The 25,204-nt window shown below is 37.3% G+C and overlaps 1 protein-coding gene across 6 annotated transcripts in view; it reads left to right on the forward strand.

Annotated features, from left to right (window-relative positions):
* The window catches only part of CFAP20DC (CFAP20 domain containing), a 55,638-nt gene extending 32,116 nt beyond the window's left edge, over window positions 1-23,522 (forward strand). For all 6 annotated transcript variants that reach the window (XM_057422818.1, XM_057422820.1, XM_057422819.1 and 3 more), the window contains 5 exons: window positions 965-1,378; window positions 5,963-6,166; window positions 11,493-11,554; window positions 18,585-18,676; window positions 23,115-23,522. In XM_057422818.1, coding sequence (XP_057278801.1) covers window positions 965-1,378; window positions 5,963-6,166; window positions 11,493-11,554; window positions 18,585-18,676; window positions 23,115-23,227 — 885 coding nt within the window. In that variant the 3' untranslated portion in view covers window positions 23,228-23,522. The remainder of the gene's footprint in view (window positions 1-964; window positions 1,379-5,962; window positions 6,167-11,492; window positions 11,555-18,584; window positions 18,677-23,114) is intronic.
* The last annotated feature ends 1,682 nt before the right edge of the window (window positions 23,523-25,204 follow it).

The raw sequence follows: 25,204 nt of genomic DNA on the forward strand, positions 1-25,204 counted from the left end.
AAGATGGTATTTCAATGTCTTAATTGAATCTTGTAATACATACATACTGTCTTGCATCCACTGCGGTGGCATATGGCAGATGACCAGCATGATGAAATGAAGATGAGGCCTCTCTGATTCTTTCTTCTTTGAGAATAAGAATCCTGAGCAAATGCTGGATGTGTTTCCCCATTATTTTTCTTTCCATGTGTTTGGTCTTGATGTTTATTGTTGAGATCTGGTGTGAGTGAACATCATACTCTTGATTCTGGTGTATTTTGCAGAGACATTGTTTCAAGCATGAATTTAAGGTTAACAAAGTAATCTCCAAAACTCTTAAATGATATTCAAATGGTGCTGAATCTGATATTCCAGTATTCTCACTGGTGAGTAAAGTGATTTCAGCATGAGTTATTCCTTCTACATTTAAGTTGAAGATGTGATATGAAAATATGGAATATTAATAATCAGTGAAAAGACATAATTGTGGAGTTTTTACTTTAGGTTTACAGTTGTAATAAATTCTGTTGAAATGACGATCATAGAATCATAGAATCATAGAATAGTTAGGGTTGGAAAGGAACTTCAGATCATCTAGTTCCAACTCCCCTGCCATGGGCAGGGACACCTTACAGTAAACTGTGCCACCCAAGGCTCTGTCCAACCTGGCCTTGAACACTGCCAGGGATGGAGCATTCGTAACACTCAGGTTTGGGAGGTTACCAGCATTCTAAATTTGGGCTGACATTTTGAAAAGTGCCATCTTGTCTCCCTCTCCTTCTCTTTCTGCTTTTGATTACTTTATGTAAGATGTTTGTGCTGTACTCAGTGTAGTTGCCAGGAAGAGCAGCTGGTTTTCAGAATCCTTGCAGAGTGAGAACTATGCAGCGGAGATTAAAGAGCCCTTTTCAAATGTTAAGGTTATGTAAAACTGCACTGTGTGATGACGAGAGGGAATCATTCTTGCTTTGTTTCCTAAAATTAGGATGACAACAGTGAATTTATCCAGAGAACAGAGAACCTTGAGATCAGCCACAGCAGGCCAGGAACACCTGATTCAGCAGTTTTTAAAGACAGCCTGTTAAAGAGGATGTCATGGAGAAATGACTCCTGGAAGAATAAGGGACACAGCAAACATGACCTCAAAGAGACTATCTTATCAAAACCACAGAGTTCCACTGCGAGCAAAACAGATTCTGTTACCTCTCAGAAAAGCTTAAAGCCTACTCTTTCTCTGTCTCCAACCAGAAGTAAATCGGCATTCTTTAAAGAATTTTCAAATGGATCTGAGAAAAATGAAATCTGTGAAAGAGTTTCTGATCAATTAAAAAGATCTGTCAGTAAAAAATCACCAAAGAAGATCTCAAGAGAAAATTCGTGTCTGACAACACAGAGTTTCGTAAGTGATTCGTACTTTGAAATTGAGTTACTAGATTGTATAGAAAGCTATATTAGATATACTTATTTTCACCAACTGAGAAATAATACGTGTTTCATCCAGATACATTCTGGTTTCATCATAACAGTATTTACTGAGCTCAGTCTATTCAAAGTTGATTTTGTAGTTTTTTGAGGCACACAAAATAGTACTCCAAATAGAAATCACAGAGGTTTACAGATAAAAAGAAGTGTCATTGAGCAGCTCACATTTTGGAAATACGTCAGTTTTGGTGTGAAAGATTACAAAGGAAAATCAACAGACTTTGAATTGATAGATTAATGGGGGACCATAGAAAAAGTGTTAATGTAGATAGAATCATAGAATCACAGAATAGTTAGGGTTGGAAAGGACCTTAAGATCATCAAGTTCCAACCCCCTTGCCATGGACAGGGTCGCTTCGCACTAAAGCATGTTGCCTGTTCATGGCCGCAAGGATAATTTCAGATACCTGTGACTGGCTGCTGCAACCAGTGCAAGCTGCCAGTAGTTTCAGCGGCCACTTCTGCTGCCAGCAATCAATGGGACATGAGTGTTGGTCACTGTGTCAGAGCCACTGACAAGGAGTGTCACAGATTTCCAGACTGGTTTGTGCTGGGAGGGACCTTAAAGCTCATCTGGTTCCAACCCCCTGCCATGGGATACTTCATAGTCTGTCTGCAATAGCCCTGGAAAATAATAAATTTTGTGATTGAGGGCCAGCAGTAAGGCTGTGTCATAGGCTAAATTCCCAGGATACTAGAAGAATTTTTACATTCATCAAAGTGTTGGTTTATTCCTGGATTTTTTTTTTTTTTTCCCTTCATGGAGTCTCCTTATGGAAACATGCAGTAATTCAAAGAACAAGTATGAAGCTGATTATGTTCTTAAATATTTCTTAATAGCTGATTCTCTTTTCAGCTTATAATGATGTATTTTGAATCAGGAACTGGAGCTTAAGAATCAAGTATATTCTGTAAATCACAAATGAAATAGTATGTTTATGTTCCATGGTTTTGGATAGAATTCTTTTGGGCTTAGAATTAGTGCAGATTTGTATTCTATAACATGTGACCTCTTCTATAAATGTGTTAGGAGTAGATCAGATTTATTCCTGAGCATCTGAGTGAAACAGGCCACACTTCCTCCTCAGGCTTCAGGAATCTTCTTTTTTCAGACATCAGCTAATACCCTGTGAGACCAAAGATGTATGTAGCTGGCATCTTCTGTCCAGCAGCACTCAGTTGCTGAGGGTTAGGAAAAGAAAAAACAAACAGCAAGGAGAGAGCAAGCACCCAGTGCTACCTCCCCAACATGCCCTGCAGGCTGCCTTCCAGCAGCCCCATAGCTAAGCAATTCCTTCAGTGAAAAGCATTGTCTTTGTGGTGAGTAACTGGTGGTGGAATTTTTTTCCATAGATGTAGCTGCTTTTTGTAGCTGTATGGCCTTTGGCTGTGAAAGTGGATTTCAGAGTTTTAACTACTGTGTGTGGGAAGAAAATACTTACCTCCTTTTATTTGTTTTGAATGCACTGGCTCACTCCTGGTGCTTTCTCATTCTTGTCTTTGTTACAAGAAACAATGAATAATCTTTTTTAATTACTGTTCTTACCTGTGCCACTTATTATTTGATGGCTGTGTATCCTATACCCCTGCAACTGTCTCTTCTACAAGTCAAGGAGTTTTAGGGTATTTAGTCCCAGGATTGCTGTTCTTTAAACTTTTTTGTCATTTTACCCAAGGATGTTCAGTCTTCCAACTGCATGATCATTGATGTAAGAGTGGGTTTTGGATAGTAATATCTTGAAATGGGTACCACTGCTGAGACCACAAGAATAAATGCCTCATCCCTGGCAGTGTTAAAGGCCAGGCTGGATGGGGCTTGGAGCAACCTGCTGTAGTGGAAGGTGTCCCTGCCTGTGGCAGCGGTTGGAACTGGGTGAGCTTTAAGGTCCCTTCCTACACAAACCATTGTAAGAGTCTCTTCTTTGTGGCTCTATGAAACATTATGTTTCATATGATTATAAAGTTACATATGTTCTTTGAAAAAAAATAATTATTAAGAATGTTGTCAGTTTTAAGATTTATACAATAAGCTGTTTGAATGTATCTTCTGACCTCATACTCAAAAAGTAGTTTTGCTGGAGCACTTCTGCAGGAAGAAACTAGTATTCTAGGACCTGAATGTTTCAGGAAAAGAAGTGCTGACATATATTAACTACAGTGAGAGAACACTGGAGACTTTTTTTGTTGGCTGTGGGCATGTAATAATTTTATTTCCATTTTGAAACAGTGCTCATTGTTTTAAGAATGATGTATGAAAGGATGGTTTTGTATGAGAGGGTATTGGAGTTTATGGAGAAGTAGACTTTTCTAATCTGCTTATATGGAGGACTGCTAAAGAAAAAAAATGCTTAACCAAGTCTTCCTGCAGTTGATTTGCTGGCTATTTAATACACTTTAAGGACGTGGTTGCTTGCAATGTTTTATTCATGTTTTAATAGAGTTCTCTATTATTAATTTCAAATATTTTCAATTAAGAAAGAAGTGCAGCCCTCTGGGTAATATTGCAAGCATGCAGATAGCTGGCAATTAAAGTTTTCTGCACATGTAACTACACTCACACAATCCTGAGTAAATTGTTTGAACCTAGAAGAATGCAAATGTCATTATATATAAAAAAAACTTTCCAAAATGTTTTGTCAATCTAGTGACAGTGTTAAGCATTTAATAAAAATACTTTATCAGAAGGGGAGGATATGCAGAAAGAGAAGATAAGCTTTTAATTACTAAATGAAATATTAATTTTAGGCAAATTTACAAGTATTGCAAAATTAATTCTTACATCAGAAGTTTCTCCTAAATTACAGAGTGAACTTAACTTCAAATTCTATGGCTGAGACAATACATAATTTGTGAAGAGGCTAGTCTGTGGTGGGCATCTCAAGCTACAAAATAAATAGTCCGAACTATTTCTCCTTTCCTACAAGGAATTTATTGTATGCAATGTTTAGCACAGAAAACTGATAGGACATCTGTTCTCCTTTCTGAATGTGGAGTTTCTAGAGTGAGACCGTAACACATAAAGAGAACAGGATGGCAACTTGAAATAAGCTTGGGGAGGGAGAAACAAATGTTTTGAATTATTTTGTAAAACTTACAAAAATCTATCATCTTTCTTCATAGCTGTAAAGGAAAAGACAAGCAGGCTTGGGCAATGTTTTTCTTTATTATAAAGAGAAGGAGAAAAAAATGTTATTTCAATGCTTAGTGATTTTATTCTGCATAGCACTGGTTCATGCTGCCATTTTAATGCTGCATGCCAATTGCTTCATATATGAGGGAAGAAAGATAAACTGAAGCTTCTCTTACAATAATCAAATAAATGCAGAAGGCACCTGTATAAGAAAATAAATAGGACTTCAGCATCTTAAGTAAGATCAATAGAAGTTATAGCAGCTGTAGATCTGGTAGAATACTAATGCAGCAAAGAAGACTTTCCAGTGTAACATGTGAAGTGAAAAAATAACTAATAACTTACATTCAGTAAGGGTCTAGGGAAAACATCCTGTATTATTTTAGAATTAAAAATGGTAATAGTAATGTATTCAGGAATGAAGCCTGGACCTCAAAAGCCACAGATACAAAAGGGGTGGCAGCTGTGCTGACAGCTTCTGTCATCACCTTATACCTTGTACAAAGTGGCAGACTGCATATATGGGTACCAAAAAGTAGCCTCTGAGTTCTTGAGGTGTTTTTTTTCTAGTGAAAGTGAGCACTTTGTGTGTGAAATACTAAGCCATGTATGTAAAAATCTAGGATATATGCATGCCTTATTGTACTGGTTCCCTAAAATAAGAAGAATCAGTGTCCAGTGTCTTAACATCTTCTGTGGGCCGTATACGTCATACGTCTGTGGAGCTGAATAATTGACCCTGTATAATATTTTATTAATCACTCACACATATCCATGAGTGTTTTGAAAAACAAATGTCCTGTTTGTGTTACCATAACCTGAAGGTATTAAATGTTGCTGTACTGTTTATTTTGAAGTAATTTATTTTAGTTTATACACTAGCAAGTTACCAAAATAACTTTTAAAATTTAGTGCTGACATGTGTTGCTTTCCAGAGAAATTTTATGCTGTACTTGACAAATAACTAAATGTTATGTTGCTGGTGTTTATGGTGCTATGATAACTGTGTGATCGGGTTTATTTCAAGATTTGCATTTGATGCTTAAGCATAGCTGCTGGGTTTTTGAACTTCTGAAATCCTGCTTTTATCTTCTGTTTGTAATTGCAGTAGAACAGCAACTTCACCAAACACCCAGGATCCAGACTGTAGTCCATAACAGTGTTTGTGTTCTTCCTTCTGTAATTACATCTAAATATGTTTGATATTCGTAGCTGAGCAAGAATCTGTTAACTAATCTTTTCTAGTAAACATGTTTTAGTGTTGTAGCTTCTAGAAGATTCCCCACGAGATTCTCCAGTGTATTTCTTTCATTCCCATATTCTGTTCAGTGAGCCTGTCTATATTGTTGACTACTCCATTTTATTTCACAGGAGTATGACTGGGAAAACTACCAGTCAAATAGACTCAGTTCATCTGAACTACAGATGCTGGCTAGCATGAAGAGACAGCAAAGTGAAGAATCAGGGGATACTGGGATCTCCCATGGGCTGAGTGCATCACAGATGAATAACTGCAATGTTAGCCTAAGTACAAGCAGTGAAGATACAGCATCCTGGAACTCTTGTTTCCCACCTGTAAGTCTAACGCCACAGTATTTTCTCTATAGTTTCTGTCAATTCTGAGACTCAAGAATCTTGAATATCAAAATGTGTTTGAGTAGCTTTGAAATTTAAGATACTACTACCAAATGTTTTTAGAACTTAGCAGGTAAAACCTGCAACCAAAACACATGCACTTCCAGCAGGTCCTGTAGTACCACCATGGACAAAGAGCAAATCTATTACATGTATTCCTTCTAGAATCCTGAATAATCATATAGGCTGTGCAGCTTGTAAAGTAGTGGCTGAAAACCTGCAGGTGTGTGGTATAGTACCTAAAAAGAGTTCCAAAATGAATGAAGCCCAGATATACCAGTCAGCAACTACATTACAGTGTGAGTAATGGAAGATAATTCCTTCTCACGATGATAAAGTCTTATGACTGAAAAGGTAACTGTTGAAAGCGCTGAAGGAGAAGAACAGCAGCAAAAAGCTGCAGTAGTTCTGAGCTTTTAACTGTGTGATCCTTCTGTATTTCACACCTTGTATCCTTATTTGTCCTGGTACAAAATGGTACAAAATCACATAAGCTGCACTATGTTACAGAGTACTGTTATGAGAAGCAGAGTATTTGTTACAGTCCACTGAAGAGTACTGAATGTATGAAATCACAGAATAACATTTCAGCAGCTATATAAAGGTGCTTGCAGCAGCTGCTGTAAAACTAGATAACCCCATTCTCCATTTATATCTCAGCAACATAGTTCTTAATTTACTATAGGTGAAACAATAATAAACACTGAATGTGGCTTAAGTAAAGCACACTACACAACTCTCAGAGGACAATCCGATGTTAGAAGAGTAAACACTGCTGTGTTGACCCAATATAAACTGTTGCAGAGTAATTGCTCTAAAGTTTTAGGTGGAAATTACCTCCAGGGATCTACAGGGACCAAATAGAGGCCTGTATAGCAGCTGTCTTCCATAGTGAATGATCAACACAGCATAGGAACTTTATGGTACACTGGTAAATAAAGGTTTCAAATGAGATGTATTGCCAAGTGGGTAATTGCACAAATAAGAACTTGGTGTACAGAGTAATGTTTTGCAGGATATTAAGGAAAGATTAGTTGGTTTTAACTATTTGAGATCTGTCAACATTACACATATAGTTGTGGTTTCCTTACTTCCAATATGTTTTCTTAGTACTTACTAATAGACTCCAACATGGTATGAATCTGCAAGACTGGGCCAATGGAACTCAAATAGAGACTAGGACTCTCATCAGGTTTTGGGTGGTTTAATTATAAGGAAATAGATAAGAATATTTAGACATGTCAGGTTTGGTTAATACAAATTAGATTACTAAACCAAAATGGACTTTTAAGATGAAATGTACTGCTGCAGTATTCAGTGAAGCATAATGTGATTGCAAAGACAGTTCTTTGATCTTACTGTCTTGATCATGTTCTGTAGCTTCAGACTAATAGCATCAGTCTAAAAAAGAGCTTAGGTATAATAATTTAGTAATTTAATTTGTAATTTAATATAGCTGTAGTTTTTCATAGTAGTCCTTTGTAGCCATCTCTCTGTAGGTAAATCAAGTGCAAAAGGCAACATATTTGAGAAGTTTTTCAAATTTCATTCAGTTGACTGAAGTGTTGGTATGTCTTATACATGCAGCCTTGTCAGGCTTCTACTCTGTATTTTGCAAGGTGGGCACTGAGGTTTCACAATGTAATGTAGAACCTCCTTTCCAGGAAGAGATCATTTAGAAAGCAAACCTAATCTTTCTCAGATAAGGACTAACCACTTAGTTCCTTGCTACAACAAAGGCTGCTGAAATTCAGCTTCTGCAGTCTTCCCTACCTCGCTTTATGCAAAGGGACTCCCTGTACCAGTGCAGTGTTGGTTAGTCCACAGTACCTGTTGTGATTCACTTCATATTTTCCTTTCTGAGGTAGCTGCCATGGCACCAGCTATTCGTAGATGTGGTATAGACACATGGACATGCTATGGACCTGTGTGCTTAACACTCCTTGTTTTAACTCTGTTCCAGGATTTGGAAAACAGCAGAATATTCACGTGAGGGTGATAATTCATTTTCTAGACCTTTAGTATCTAAGAAGGTTATAAACAGGTTGTTTTTTTTTTAGGGAGGGTGATTATTTAATCACCCCAAGTTGTTCTAACACAGAAGCTTAGAAGAGCAGCTGGGAACATTTTTGGTATGTTGGTGTTAAATTTCAGTATATTTTGTTATGCTTACAACATTTCAGAAGACTTTGAGAATAGTGATGGTGATGCCATGTTCAAATGGATAGCTGAAACATAAATCTTAGAATAGAAAGAGATTAGGTTTTATGTCACTGATCTTTAGTGTAACTGTCACTTGAGTCAAGAGAATTTGCAAATGATCTAGCCTTCCAAATTCAGATGTACAAACTGCAGGAAAGTGTGTATATGTAGTATTGTAGTATGTATCTAGCCATCTTCCAGGTGCACAGGCAAATGAGTTTAGCAGTGCAGTGTATAGAATAGAAATATTCCTGGTATTGTAGTTTGAGAAATTAAGGACAGCTTGAAATTCTTGTCACAATTAAACTTTTGTGTTTACATGTGTTTCCAGGTTGTATCTTTCTGATTTTTTAAGCCAGTAGTATCTATTGCTTTCTCTTATGTTCTTCAAAGATAAGTAAGGAATATTTTTATTCAAATTTTCATTCATTTTGTACATTTTTGTCTCTTAGTGGAATCTGTGGCAACAGCACCACCAGAAGACAGCTTTTTGTCTATCATCTTGAAATACCTGTGAAGTTCTGAAAGGCAGGGCAGGATATAATCATGTTAGATAGTGACCCTATGTATCAAAGTAATATTTTACATATATAAAGCACATTTTCACTGAGTTTATTTTTTCATCACTTGCCATTGCTACTCTGATTTCCAGATTTATTGAAAATTCTCATGTTTCTGAGTCTAATGAGTCTAAGAAACCCATCTGAATGTAAAGACACAGAGATCAATCATATTGCTTAGTTGCAGTTAGAACAGATGTCCTTAAACAGCTATAAAACAGATATACTGAAACTGTATTTTTAATGCTATGATAGTTTACCAAGAACTGAATATAGGCTACCAGGAGAAATATAAGCTGTTTAGCAGCTGGTGTAAACTATGACAGCCAAAAGGAATAAAGCTGCTTTGAATATTATACATTACCCAGCAGAGCTGTAAGTTATAAATATGAGAAACTTCTATGTTAAAATAGATTTACTTCAAAGGATAATTACAAATCCTTGTAAAATGGGGGGAGGAAGAGGAGAGCACATTTCCAAATCAATAATATCTCTATGTAGAACTGAGTATTTGTAAAGACTTTGAGTGTGTCTTACCTGAATATTTTCTGAAATCTGAAGGTGTATGAAATTGCATGTTAGCTTTGCAACAATATGCAAGACAGAGGTCTGTATACTGCAGAGTATAATGTGAAGTTTATACCCACCAATATACACATTAACCAAGAAAATTTGCCAAGCTGATAAAATATTTCTGCTTTGGTGCCTTGTTTTATTCTAGAGATCCAGTAAGACCTTCCTGTGCTGTCAGGGTATTTGCCTATTTAGCTTCTTGGATAGCTGTTTCCGTACTTCAGAGACCACTTCAGATGTACAAGAACCATCCTGGAGATCATGTATAAGAGATTTCAGGATATCTTATTACATTTTGTCTCTGATTCTCAGCCAGAAATGCAAAAGAGAAGGAAGATTGTCATAGGTTGCTCATTGATACATCCTAGAAGCTTGCAGTGGTTTAATGCTACATTAGCAGACTCCAGCATGCATTCACTACTAAGACCTGTCTTTTGAGTAAGGAGTACTCACAGAAAAGAAAGATTACTTGTTCTTCAAGCAGCTTCCTAAGTATAAATTCAGTCCTGATTTGTGGAAGGTCTTCTGTTTTCCTTTACAATGGTTGAGAAAAGAAAGCCACTTCACATGGCAATGGTTTGGCAGAACTGAAGTCTGACAGACAAGAGGAGTGATATTTAAACCCAGAATTATTCCAACTGAGAGCTCGGTCTGATGACCCCTGGAGGGGTCTGTTCACATCAAGTCAAGTTGCAAAACTGAGGCAGACTATTCCTTATTATGAAATGAGACTAGAAGTTACTTAGATATTCTGGTTCACAGACTGACTAGTTCACTTTCTGTTTCATTCTCAGTCTTCTGCTAGCCATCATTTGGGAATTGCACTACGCACCACCAGGCAGTGACTCATATTTGGCAGTAATTAGGATGTCATTCATCCTGTACATACATTTTACAACATCCCTCTGCACTTCCTGAAACCGTGAGAAGATACTCATTTTTATATTGATTTCTGTAAAAAAAGGCAATTGCTTTCATAGTGCTTAGTGTTTATTTTTAGCATTTCATGTACTAAGTCGTACAGGTCTTGTTAATGTATGCTTGTATTTTCACTTCTTTTGCACTTGCTTCAGTGATTCAGTTAGAGCTGCTTTTGAGGTGTGTGACAATGGGAGGGGGGTCTCTTCTGGAAGCCCCACAAATATACTGAGAGAAAATACATTTCTGAATGTTAGAATTCTTGAATTTTTGTACCAGTTCATGAATATTGATCTTTTTTCCAAAGAACTTTTTAATGCCATAAACCAAAGGTAGTTTGAGACCTTTGGGAGACATTCTTAACAATGAATAGGTAACATTTGAAGACTGTAGAAGATTGTCCTCTTTTGTGTGACTATTCATACAGTCCACATTATCTATTCATAAATAGCTGAATCCAGGTATCAAGTAGGCAGTGCCATAGGGTATCACATCTGCTTCAGCAAATTTCATTTGGGACTGCTCAGGTTACTCTTACCGGTACTTCTGAGGAGAGATGAGCCAGGCCTGCCAGCCCTATTAGCTCTGCTTCAGTTTTGTCCCATCTTAAGAATGGTTGGTTCTGCACAGATCCTACTAAGAGTTCCTGCACCGTGCTTTCTATACACATACAGTCAAGATTTTCCTATCAGACAAGACTTTGCCACCTTCCCTTTCTGAAGCTTCCTGACTCAGCCCCAACACTCACAGGCAGTAGAGAAATGACCATGTGGTCAACTCTTTAATTCATGTTTATTTCCAGCCAGGTAAGAATCATCTGTTATGTCGTACTTTTGCACAGTTAGAATCTGAATATCCGTTTTTAATTTCACAGGTAAGGAAAAAGGCCGTAAAATTCTAATATCAGAAGCTGCAAATGTGTATGCTCATAAAAGATCTCTTGCATACTTCTAAACATACTGAAAGGATATTTGCAGAGTCATTTTCTCACTTCTATGTTTTGCTTTCCATAGCCCACCAGTCAGGAGCATCACTATCAGAAAGAAATGAGCCCACTTTCTCACTCCAACCCGCGGTAAGATTCCATTTATAGCCTGGGCAGTAAGGACTTAGTTAGAGTATCCTGAATATTAAGTGTGACATTCTTTGAATTAATCTTAAATCACTTTAAGAGGGCTTTACTATTGCTTGTTTCAGTCATTATCTGCATTATGTCTGTGTTGTCCTGGAATGCAGAACTGAATTCCGCATGTTTTGGATGTACCACTGTGTATTTAATGTAACTGACACAAGCCTTGCTCCTACAGCTGCTTTGATGCATGATTCAGGAAATCTTCCTCATCTGACATACATCCGCTCTCATCTCTTTCTTTCTCCCTCACTCCCTCTCTGCTTTGAAGGCTTAGAAGTAGAATTCTGCACGTGACTGTAGGTGTCAGGGAATCCACTTGTTACAGAAGATTTTAATGTTATTTAGACGGGTTTTTTTTTTTTTAATAGATAGCCCAGTCAGAAGAGGGTGTTACAACTCTGTGGAATAGTTCAAATTGATCCTGTGTGCAACATATTTTGGCTGTCAGGTTTTTAGCTTGTTCTGTTTTGTTTGTAATTAGCAAGAAAATCCCTGTGACTTTAATATGAGGCAAAATGAAGACAAGGGGAGAGGATGGCTAGGGAGAAATAATCAGATTGAGATGATCAAAATTAATTGTCCACTTCTAGGTGAAACCCTAACATCACTTTGTCAATTTTTTAACAGCCTGAACAAGAGGTGTACTTATTTTTAAAAGTAGAGTGATTTCACTTGGTGGTGTTAATGCTGATTTTGCTTGTCCAGGTTTTAAATGAACAATGTATGTGTGTTGGGAGGGATAGGAGCAGATGACATTTCAGATACTTCTTTCGCTTTTATCAATGGTATGAACTGTTTTCTGACAGCACACTGCCAGTTAGTTCTGCAGAATAATACACGTTTTTCCTCGCACAGATGTTTTCAGTCACTTATTTCCCTTGCCATCCTTGTTTTTATGGATTTAAAATGTTCTTGTTAGATTTTATGAAGTGAACACTACGAAACTTGCCATGCAAGTTCTTCCAGATGCATCAGTTACTGTATCTAATCTAGCAACTATAAAACAGTTCATACACAGATTTAAGACTTTAAAAGCAGATTCATGTCTTCCATGCACAGTTGCACTTGTCCTTTTTATGATCTCTTTTATTTAGTTAACAATTCATTGAAAATTAAATTAGTTTTTGAGATTTCTCTGCCTATACTGCATTTGGCAGGCTGAACTTGCTGAAGTAGTTTGGAGGTAGGAAAAAGGCATTCTGTGAATATGCTTGTGATTTTCTAAATCATAGTGCTAGCAAAAAAGGAAAGTTCCAGTAAGATGTACAGTAAATGAAGATATTATGTATTAGGCTTGGAATGAAACTGTCACTTTGATGGATTGTGAGACAAAGAACAGATTAACAGATTACTCATAGTCAGAATGCAGCTCACTGTGAAAAATGTGCAGGAGTTGATAAGTGTTGGTTTGTGCTGATTTAATGGTGTTTTGAAACTACAGTAACACTTCAGGAGAATAATACAATGTAGCTAATAGCTTGCATTTTTTTAATCATCAATGTATTGCCAGATTGTCCTTAAATACTTTTTAAAACAGAGCTTTCAATTCATGCGAAGTCATATGGGCATGTATAATTATGGTATTTTCTAGATCCTTATTAAAATGTGCATTCCAAAATCCTTGATTTGTATGTTTAAGTGTACTCTATATTCTTTTAGTAGCATATCTTCTCAATACTCACTCAGTTTTCCATTTTAAAAATAATGTTTTTCCCACCTGGACCTGAGTAGCACTGAGCAGTTACTGATGTATAAGTTAATATTGAATGTGTCTTGGTTTATAGCATATGTTCGAAAGTTGAAATTGTTGAAAGGATTTTAGATGCAATAAAGGACAACTTAAGCCTCAGATGACTTCACAATTGGTAGAGACATATGTAGTGGCAGAACCTGAAATTTTATTTCAACATTATTTCAAATAATATTATTGCATTTTCCACATAACACTAACACGTCTTATTATTAATAGCGTACAGAACTCCTTGCTTCAATACTGAAACTGTTACTGAAGGGTTTATTTCCATGGAAATGTTTCTGTTAAAAATAAAACCACACTCGCATTATGCATAGATGATTAATATATTACAAAGCAAAATCCAAACAGGTGTGTATAGGTAATCTGATTGAAGTTAATGAAGTTACGCATATGCATGAAACTCAGCAGATACGTAAATAACTGAAAATTCAGATCTGCTAATCTAGAGGAGCCTAACAAGTTATGCATGCTCCAAAATAGATGTAGCAGGGAATAGGAGAGGGGTCTCACAGAACTAGGTGAAAGGTGAATTTTTATTGATCTGTCTAAGAAATGAGCTAGTCTCTGATAACCTTAAATAGATATAATTAAAAATCCTAACAAGTGAGAAAAAGAGATCTTCATCTTAGCTGAATTGAATATGTAGACTATACTGAACCATACTTTTAATGTGAGCTGTCACTTCGCATTCAGTGGATCATGGTAAGGTATTACTTTAAGAATCTGCAACAGAATTTGCTTTAATACAGTAGAAGCATATGCTGAGATTTCAAGCTGATAGTTGCATAAGATGTCAAGAGTTACTCTTTTTTCCTTAAAAATTTTATACTCTTGATTCATACATTGGCATTCTCTGGCCCTCTGCAGAGATGGTCAAATTATCCACTGTAAAACATAATTAAGCAAATGCGTTCCTCTTATTATCACTCAGGCACAAGCCACGTGCCCTTTTGCGTTCATAAAGATTTACTAAGTAGTTTATGCAGTTAAAATCATCAGTTTTGTTCTTTATTGATTGTATTCTTCAGATGCTTAATAGTTTGTCAGTTCAATGTGTTCTTAATGGTACAAAACTGCTGTTGTTTTTTCATTCCCTGTTGTGATATAATGTAGCCCTTGCCCTGCTTTTTTTAAGTATACTGCCAGCCTGACTGAATAACTTGAATATTCCTTTTAATTCCTGTTTAGATTGTTGGGTGAAACCATACTAAAACGTTGATGCATTTTAATTTTGCTAATAAGGTGGATTAAATGATCCCATTGATTTAAGTAATACAAATTAAATCTGATCCAAAAGGAATGTATTTAAGTATGCTATCTCAATTCAGGGCAATGTTACAAATCTTTATACTAAATGATTTGCCATTTTCTCAGTCCAGCCAGCAGGATAGACTAAAGCACAAAAATATCTGTAAAAAAATCAGAATGTCAAGGGTATTGGTTAAGATTTAAATCAAACCCCTCTAATTCTTTGGATTTCTGTTGATGTCAATACTTTAGATACATTGTCATTGAGAAGTGCTACTTAATAAGGCATCACTAATTTTCTCAACAGATTTTACTGATCAGTGCTGTTTTCTGCAAAATTTAACACTGTCATAAGACTGAAAATGATGTTCGTAAGTCCACAAGATTCTTTTGCTTTCCATCACATGTGGTATTTCAATATATGACCACTATTTAACAAGATGATCATAACGTTCCAAGACTATATAGTATTTTTAATTCTGTTTTGGCATACGGAAGAGCTTTCAGAATAATGAAGAGTTTTAGTGCAAGCTATTCTAAGGCTTCATACAATGCAGCTCACAATCTCAAAAGACAATACTTGGCATTCCACATTTTTGTCAGGAAAGCTTTAGATAGTTTATTGCCCATTGATTATATTGATTACAGCTGGAGGCTTTTAATAGCTTAAAGGGAGTGACTTTAATGAGTCAGAATGTGTGATTAGCTTTGCTGATTTAAGGAGATAAACAGCTTCTTCAGGAAGTTCTCAAAACCAGTATTCTTTATTCAGTCAGTATAAAACTGCCATAAATGGGAATGCAGGCCACAGTTCTCAGGACATTGCCTGTTGTCTCCGTGCTGGGCTCTACTTTTAGGCAAGGTCTGCTAGATTACACCATCTATCAGAATTATCAATGTAAGCCCACTTCTCAGAAGTTTATCAGTCAAGTGCCAGTGTTTACTGTGTACTGCAGTGTGGCCGAGAATATTTCAGCACACATGAGATTAAGTTTTGTTCTGGGGGTTTTTATCTCAAGATTTTAGGAGAAGTTGATTTAGACATTGGTATCCAATTTGTGGAAGTAATAACCTAGTTTTAATGCAAATTGTGTAATATGTTTCCATCTTTAAAATAATGCTAAATCAACAATGAATCCCTAATACTGTAGTGTTTTGATTGCTTCTCTTGGTGGGAGGGGTTTGAATAGCAAAGCTATTAGATTTTCTTGGACATTTGAGGGAAAAAAACCATGAACTGAATCTAGACTGTCTCATAGATAACACTAAACTAAAAGCTGTAGTGAATTTGGAAGAAAGGGTAGCTTGGGAAGCAGAGATTAGTGCTAGCAGTTCTTCCTTACCTTCTCTAAAATTGCCTCAGTTTCTCCAAGACATTGCCATTGCTGATGTTAATGTTTCGGTGCAATTGTAGAGAATCAGATAAGTGATAATGCTTCGTGCTCTCTGACCACGTGCTATGAGCTTGGTCAGATTCTAGTGTTAGGTTTATGTTTGCTGATTCTGAGGCAGCACAAACCACACATGCCAGTGGAAGAAATGGAAAATATATTCTACCATGCCACTGGATATCAAAGCATGCATTTAACTGTTACTTCTAAAAACTTTGGAAGCTTTGGTGTGAACAAAGAGTCTTTGGCCATATTCCGGGAATGCAGGTATGGCGAGCAGTGCCAGAGAGAGCTAATAATGAGATGTCTAGGCAAGCATATTGCTGTGTGGAGTATTTGTACCAGTTCTCAGGTATTAGCTGAACAGCAGAAGAGAAGGATTGGTTGTGAAGTTGACCATATATGTGAAAAGAATATGCTGGTGTAAAAAAATACTGAAGTATGTTTTTTACCTATTGAAATGATGGAAAATTCAGTATCTCTTCCTTTAAATCTGCTATGCTACTTGCTGTATTTCTACACCAGCAGTTCTGTTTCCTGAGGCAGAAGGTAAGTTTTTTCCATTTTGACTGCAAACAGATTGGTGGTTGTCCCCCTGTTCACTCCAGATTATGCCTGTATGCCAGCAGGAGATAATAACAAGTCCAGAAGTAGCAGAAAAACTAACATAAAAGTTGTCATATTTTAGCAATTATAACACATGGCTGAGCCTTGACAGATTCCTTTGTCAGAAGCAAATCTTACATGAGATCATCAAGGCTTTTCAGAAAGGAGAAGTACGTTACCTCTTTAGTGGGTGTAGGACAGTTGAGTTGAGACAATTACAGTCCACCAATGTAAAGAAACCTGTCAAGCTTTGGAACAACTCATGCCTTCTAGAAGAAGCCATGGATGTTGAAGTTACCTCCTCAGCTGTGGCTGATCTCCTTGGCCTCCAGCTTCGCATGTGTAATCTATTTGTATCAGCTGTTGGAACAGCCATGGCCAGATGTAAGTCAAAGCAGCCCCAATTTAAGTTTAATTTACTCTGTAGAGCTGCACTGTTCCCACCAGCATGAAGCAAACATAAAGGAATTTAAAGAGCCCTTTTCCTTTCCATTCTGCTTGTCTTGTAGTTGAAATAGGTTGGTCAACAAAGAAGGACCTGGTTTGATCAAAATGAGATGATTGATTGAGGTCCCTTGAATTCTATGCTTAAGTATTAATTTGCAAATATTTAGTCTAGTTAATGGTTATATGAAAGCCTGAATGCGTTATAGCTCTTTACTGCTGATGAGGAGAGATGGGAACTTAAGGAAGCATCAGCTATGTACAGTGTACAGAGACTGGTTTCATATATGAAAAGAATTACAAGACGTGGTATGAGTTCCTTCAGTGAAAAAATCTGCAGTTACAGTAATAATAACAATAAAAACTGTTCTGTTTCCCTTTGAGCTGTAGCAAACACAGACTATCATAAAACAGTGTATGTGAAATGAACATTGAACTTTGCATGAATGTGTGATTACGTGAAAATCATTTTTAAAAGCTGTCACAAAATAGTGTTGAGGAGAGACATAAATTGCCTATTAAACTGAACAGGTGAAGAAGGTCCATACTCCCTCATCTATGATAAAGATCTCATAAAGCTTTTTTCTCTACAGAATCAAAATATATGTGTGACAGCTGAGATGAATCCTCTATATGGCCTTGTCAGTAGCTAAAATCATCTTATGCTTGATAACAGCTTTTTTATTTATAGCGTATAGTATTTTATAACAATATAGATATGTTATAAGCACTTTATAGTGTAGTTACCTAGCAAAGCTTTTTTTCCAATATCAAGAATACTGTCAGCAATAACATCCTGACTCAATCCAGTGTTTCCTTCTGAAAAACACTAGCAAACTGGTAATATGTTATTCTTAGCTCTGACCACTAATTCCATGCCTTCATTGAAAAATGTTCAAGTTAAATTAAACTGGAAAGATTAAGTTATTTAATACAAATTGGCTGTCCCACAGTTCATGACCTCTGAGCTCGTAGCGCACTGCTGGTGGCATCCATTTCAAATCTATGCTCTGCTCTAAGTCACCAACCATCCAGACTGTGAATGATCCACCACCTGCCGTGTCACCGTGGTACGCAGGTCTCCAAGCAGTGCCAAGTCAGTGGTAACCAAAGACATCTCTTTATGATTGTCTGTGAGTCTTTTTCCTTAGAGAGGGTAAGGGTTTTTAATCAAATTGGCCCCATCAGTCTCTAATCAAGACCAGGTTGTTCATCCCAAATCTTTATTCCTCAGGAAAAACACTCTCATGAGTCCTAGAGTCTTTCACAGTATAGCTCTGTGGATTATGGATCACACCTCATGTACACTTTTTGCTGAGAGAGCAATCCCAGCTCAAATTGGCTAAAGAAGAAAGAAAACCTTAACATTTATAGTATTAACTGTAAAGTTTGTTTTTATAACAGTAAAATCCAGCTTGATTTTGTTCCATCACACTTGACAACCTGCACTTACCTTTGAAAGGGTTTTTTAAGTAATAGTTACACAAACTGTGTTTTTATGGATGATATTTTGATTTGTATTTTTCAGGGACTGGATGGACATGTTCAGTCCCCCCATCATTCCTAGAAGCCAACAGCTGGAAAAGCACACTAGATCTTCAACAAATCAGAGTACTCCAGGTAGGAATTTATGAAGACAATGAAAAGGTTCTGGGTAGAAAGACATTTTGAAATGCTCTTTCTGCAGTGCTGGTGCTGCCTTTTCATAGTTTTCTATACTGCAGCATTTTGGTTCCAAGTTATTTTTACTATTCTTAGCTCAAGCTGGTAGAGTTTTCCATGCAGTATTATTTGCCTTTGATAAAAGAGCAACTTATGTAGTTGCAGTTTCCTAATGTTCTGACTTGATACAGATTAACTCAAAAAATGCATCGTTTGTTTAAAATAAGTAATTTATGCTAGTGGGGATGGCAAACCTATGGAAGAAAGAATGTAAAGACTAAACATTCTTGTTCAGAAGCACAATTAGGCTTATGTAAGTGATATTTCTCTTACAAAGAAAAATTTCAGATTTAGCTTTAAATGAAATCTCATTATGATTTCCTGTGTAAAGACTTTTGTCGTCACCTAAAATGTTACAGGTTTTTGTTTATTAATGGTATTTGCTTAGGAAATGGCAAAGAACTCAGCTGAAACTGGAAAGTCAACAACAGTAGAATAAAACAAATACCTTGGTTTTTTTCAAATGCCCTTTTTTCTTATCAGTTGTCTTAAGAAACAGGGTAGATACCTACATTTTTCTTCAACTCTGGAGAATTCAGTGTGAACACTCATAAATCTGACCGGTGTATTTGGCTGCCCAAAGGATGATGCCTGAGTGACTTACTGTCTAAAACAAATTATGCCCCTCAAATGGGGGATGTTTTCATAGATGTATATTTGTAATTGTTTATGACAGCGAAATAGAATTTTGGGAAACTTGGGAATTTGTGGCATTTCTTCTGTTATTCACACTAGAATTTCCACAGTGTTTTGTGAATTGTTCCTAAACTCATTTTCCTTTATGCTGAAGTACTTTACATCATGTGTCAGTGCCTGCATGTTTGGAGAACAGAAAATCTCTATATACTATAGCTTTTTATGATGGCTTTTTTGTTTTTGTTGCATCCTGTGGTATGTCTCTACCAGTTAGTTTTCCTTAATCACTTCAGCTGAGGTTAGTTATTTGTGTGATGAAAGAACAGTTTTGTTACTGACAGTCAAGTACCAAATCTGATCAGCAAGCTGAATGATCAAATTAATTCCACAAAATTCTGCTTCCCTACTCATTATTTTCTTAAAAATGCCACATTAGAAAATGAATTATTTCTCATCTTGGACAGTGACTTAATTGTTGCAAGATTATTTTGTGTGTGTGTGCAGTTTTCCAGTATTCCAGTTATCACAGGATAACAAAACCATATTATCAGAACTGAAAATCTGCAGTGATTCATAATGTATTCAAGATACTAACTTTATCTAAAACTGTCCTTAAAGAAAACCAGGTAGTATAGCATTAGTGTATTTGTAAAGATTTTTTAATTCTTATATTTAGAAAAAAATCTTTAAGTTGGTGCATAACTTTGGGGAAGAAAGGGGATTAATTTCTAAGAAAGCATTATCCTCTATAGTTCCTTTCTTAACATTTGCAGCAGCATTAGTTAAATAGGGAGACATAATGAGAAGTAGTTTTCTATTCAAGAGCTTTTACAAGACAATCGAGGAAAATTTAGACTCAGAAATATGATTAATTTCCATAGATTTTTCCCTTCTTGAGCACTGCTAGTTCTGATTTATGGACAATTTCATCTTGACATAACAAATAAGAAAGTTTCCCCAGTGAGTGACAAAGGCAGAGCCATGAATCCTAGGAACCTCAGGAACCACAGCACTGTAGAGTCTTTCTTGGACTACAGCTGTTGACAACAGTCAGGTGGTAACCCTGCAGCACATAATTACAGTATAGATTTGAGCACTGCAGTTCCATGCTCAAGGATCATATCTGAAAAAATACTATCAGTATTCTTCCCAGCCATGCCTCCTCCTGACAGCTGATCCAGTGCAGTTGCCTTACGTCAGGGTCCGAAAATGATCCATGTATCTTAAAGTGAGATTTGGTGCAAGCCATTTTTTAGTGTTAAAACCTAGAATACGGGGAAAATATATTTTCATGAAAATGGAAACTCTGTATTTTAGTTCTCCAGATTGTGGTGACTCTGGAACCAGTGTGAACAGAACCCAAACAACAACAGTTTATTTGTGCATTTAATTCAGAGTTCAGAAAAAGCTGCTGCATGCCTTCTCCATTCTTTGTTATCCTGGTTTAAACGTTCTGAGCAAAAGCCTTTCTCCGTAAAAACAATAGCTCCCTTGATTTCAGTAGGGCAGCATTGATTTAATATGACAGGTATTCAGAGGTATTAACTATCTTCAGTCTTTCAGCTCTGAACTCAAAAATACTCATCCCTCTATAATGTGTATCTCAGGCTTGAGGTTTCATTTAAAATCAAGTTATTTGCTAGCCTAAAATACTGTTTAATTTTGTAGCGATTTAAGAACAAAAGCTTTGATTTTGCTTTCACCATGATAGTCGTTAAACTGCCAAGAGGTTTTTTTCATGCAGTCCTGAGTAGCTTCAACTCCAAAAGCGTGGACAGTGGCAGCCTAAACAGCTCTGGAAATGTTACTTGAAAGGGACTCATTTATCAGGGAATTTGGCCATAGACACTTCATTCCCACATATTGTCAAGTTGAACACAATGCACATCTGAAAGCTTGCTAATACAACCATTACCCATTAGCTGAGTGTCAACATATAGAAAAATGTCATTTAATTTAACTAGTGCATCTTTTTAGGAAGTAAAACCAACGTGAAGTTTTTGTATGTTTTTTTTAATCGGTTCAAAACTGAATACTCCATACCGCCATTGGAAATCTGTTGCAACATCTAGAATTGCCTTAAAATGCATTTGAGGATGTTGTGAGGTACTGAAATAAAGAAGTCTAACTTTAAAAACAAGATCTATGTACAAAACTAAGTTTTTGTTCACACAAAAATACATGCAAGGAATTACTACTATAAAGGTATAAATCCAGCTAGTCCTGGATGCAATCTAATTCTGATCCGGTATGAATTTGAGGCGTAAAGGGAAAGAGATATACCTCAATGAGTGTGGAGAATTCTGTTTTGATACCAACCCAGAGAGAGCAGTTCCCAGGTAAGGAGGGAAGGAGACTTAAGCTTAGAGAAGAAAAGAAAATCACTTCGAAAAGAAGCATGGATGGGGAAAAGCAAAATAATAAAAGGAAAAATTCAATGAAAATAACATGGTTTTCAAGTGAAAATGTAAGGCTGTGTGAGGGAATGGGGCATGGATGGCATTTGCTGGTGTGCTATGATCTGAAGTGTAGAAAAAGACATTCAGTTCTACATCTTCTTTCTGCACTACGTAATTTTTCCCAAGAGCTATCCAAACAAAATATCTCAGTTAACCTCATTTAGCTCACCAGGACTGAAGAAGTACTCACAGCAGGGGCAACAACTTAGCTTTACCTTTTTAACTTTGGTTACAGTAAAAGACAGTTTCTTTCTGATGGCATTTGTTAATGAGGAAATAAAAATGACATCTATTCCAAAAGGCTGAAGCACACACTTCTGTCCGCATTAATGCACCAGCATACTTTCTGGCCTCTAGGTAACGTAACCTACATATTGTGGCATGATCCTGGCTGTAAATAGATTCTGAGCATTGTGAAACTGCTGCTGTTAGCATAACAGGCTATGACTCATTATGGAGTGTTACGGCATACAAAGCACATTCAGTTTGTATTAGCAATCTAAGAATGAGATGGACATTTATGATGAAATTCAAGATGCAGATTGTGTTTTAACTGTGAATTATTTCCTATCAAAAAGCTGTAGGTCATACAATTTAGATTTAGCTTATTTGAAAGACAGATTTAGCAAAGGAACTACAATATCGAAAGCATCTGTAATAGCTGTCTGTATGGCTTTATTAGTATATTTTAGTAACCTGAAAACTTTCTTGCGTTTTACATAACTTTAAAAAGCCCAGATTTAGTTTTTTTTTTGTTGTCTAAAAGAATCTTATTTCCTCTCCAATACTGAAAGCTCTTTTGTACAGATTTACCTGTACTGGACTTTCAGGTGATATATTGAATGCCAGACATTCACATTCTTTAAGTCTTACAGGCCTTAAGTACACACTGACTGTCTTTGTTCATGCTAAGCCATTATTGTTTAAGAAGGTCATTGTGAAAAATAGCATTTAGGAATCCTTTGATCCACCATCAGTAAAAGTACTTCTGGGCAACTGGTCCATTTGGAAAGTCCAGTTGTTAAGCAATCTCTGACTGACATTATTTCACCTCAACTGAATACATGTCTTCAGAAATACAATAAAAATGTGAGTTGCTGCTATCTTGAAGGTAACAATTCAAGAGTCAAAAGATTATACACTTCAAAGAAGAATTCTGTCACATCTGACAGAATGGTATTTCCATGTTATTGTCTAAGCAAATAAGAGTGATTTACTCACACTTCTTCCACTTGACACAGGTGAAGATGACCTCAATGCTGAAGAAGATGAGGAAATTCTGACTCTTCTGTATGATCCATGTCTGAACTGTTACTTTGATCCGAATTCTGGGAAATACTATGAATTGGCATAGTCGGATTGTGAGAGGATATAATTTTATATTTGGAGTATCATTCAACGCTTTGTACAGTGTGACTGAGCTGTATAAGTTATCATGAAACTTAAAACTTGAGTTAACCGATAGTTTTACAAACTGATTAATATATTTTGTAAACAGCGTCTTATTTTTATAGTTCTCTGTTAAGTTGTAATGCAGTGGAAAATTACATAATATGAAAGTTCCTTGTGACTGTGACATTTGTTAGTCTAATTTATTTCCAATATTCAGAGGTTCTTTATCAAACAAGCTAAGTTGAATCAAGTTTTGTGATGTTACGGTTTTTTGATCGTGTGGGACAGTGTCGAACGCTTTACACAAGTCCAGGTAGATGACATCAACTGCTCTACCCCTGTCCATCAGTTCTGCAGCCCCATCATAGAAGGCCACCAAATTGGTCAGGCAGGATTTCCCCTTAGTGAAGCCATGCTGGCTGTCCCCAAGCACCTTGTTGATTTTCATGTGCCTTAGCATGCCTTCCAGGAGAATCTGCTCCAAGATTTTGCCAGGCACAGAGGTGAGACTGACTGGTTTGTAATGCCCCGGGTCATCTATTTTCCCCTTCTTGAAAATGGGGGTTATATTTCCCTTTTTCCAGTCGTCGGTAACTTCACCTGACTGCCATGATTTCTCAAATATGATGGCTTCACAACTTCATTTGCCAGCTCCTTCAGAACCCGCGGGTGGATTTCATCAGGAGTCATGGACTTGTGCATGTTCAGATTTTTAAGATGGTCTCGAACCAGATCCTCTCCTACAGTGGGCGCAAGGTCTTCATTCTCACAGTCCCTGCATCTGCCTTCCAAGGCTTGGGTGGTGCGGTCAGAGCTTTTGCCAGTGAAGACTAAGGCAAAGAAGTCATTCAGAACCTCAGCCTTCTCCAAATCCAGGGTAGCCAGTTCTCCCGAGAGCTTCCTGAGGGGGCCTACATTGTCCCTAGTCTGTTTTTTATTTGCTATGTACCTGTAGAATCCCTTCCTGTTATCCTTAACATCCCTAGCCAAGTTTAATTCTAACTGGGCCTTAGCTTTCCTAACCTGGTCCCTAGCTTCCCGGAAAACATCCCTGTACTCTTCCCATGCCACCTGTCCTTGCTTCCACTTTTTATAAGCCTCTTTTTTCATTTGAATTTTCCTCAGCAGCTCCTTATCCATCCAAGGAGGTCTCCTGGCCCTCCTGCTGCACTTCCTTCGGGTGGGGATGTAACACTCCTGAGCTTGTAGCAGGTGATCCTTGAATACCAGCAAAGAGTCTTGGGGCCCCCCTGCCCTCTAGGGCTATATCCCATGGAAGCTTACTAAGCAGGTTCCTGAAGAGGCCAAAGTCTGCTCTTTTGAAGTCCAGGGCAGTGAGCTTGCTGCACGCTCTTCTCACTGTCCTGAGGATCTCAAATTTGAGCATCTCATGATCGCTGCATCCAAGGCTGCCCTGGAACATCACATTTCCAACGAACCCTTCCCTGTTGGTGAGCACGAGGTCAAGCATGGCACTTCTCCTTGTTGGCTCCTCTATTACTTGCAGACGGAAGTTGTCTTCTGCACAATCGAGGAAGCTCCTGGATTGCTTGTGCTGGGCTGTACCATCCTTCCAACAGATGTCAGGGTGGTTGAAGTCTCCCACGAGAACAGGGGCCTGGGAGCGTGAGGCTTTTCCTACCTGTCTATAGAGTGCTTCATCTGCAGCTTCTCCTTGATCTGGCAGTCTGTAACAGATCCCCACAGCAATGTCTCCCGTAGATGTTTTCCCTTTAACCCTGACCCACAAACTCTCTGTTAACTGCTCGCCTGTCCCCAGACACAGTTCCATACTCTCCCGCCTATTTCTAACATGAAGTTTAACTCCCCCTTCCCGCCTGCTGGGCCTGTCTTTCTAAAGAGCCTATAACCTTCCATCCCAACACTCCAGTCATAGGAGCCATCCCACCATGTTTCTGTGATGCCTGTTATATCATAC

The sequence above is a fragment of the Pezoporus wallicus genome, unplaced genomic scaffold (genome assembly GCF_028554395.1).
Source record: "Pezoporus wallicus isolate ANWC-B61680 ecotype Strahan unplaced genomic scaffold, APGP_CSIRO_Pwel_v1 contig_11080, whole genome shotgun sequence".
NCBI lineage: Eukaryota > Metazoa > Chordata > Aves > Psittaciformes > Psittacidae > Pezoporus > Pezoporus wallicus.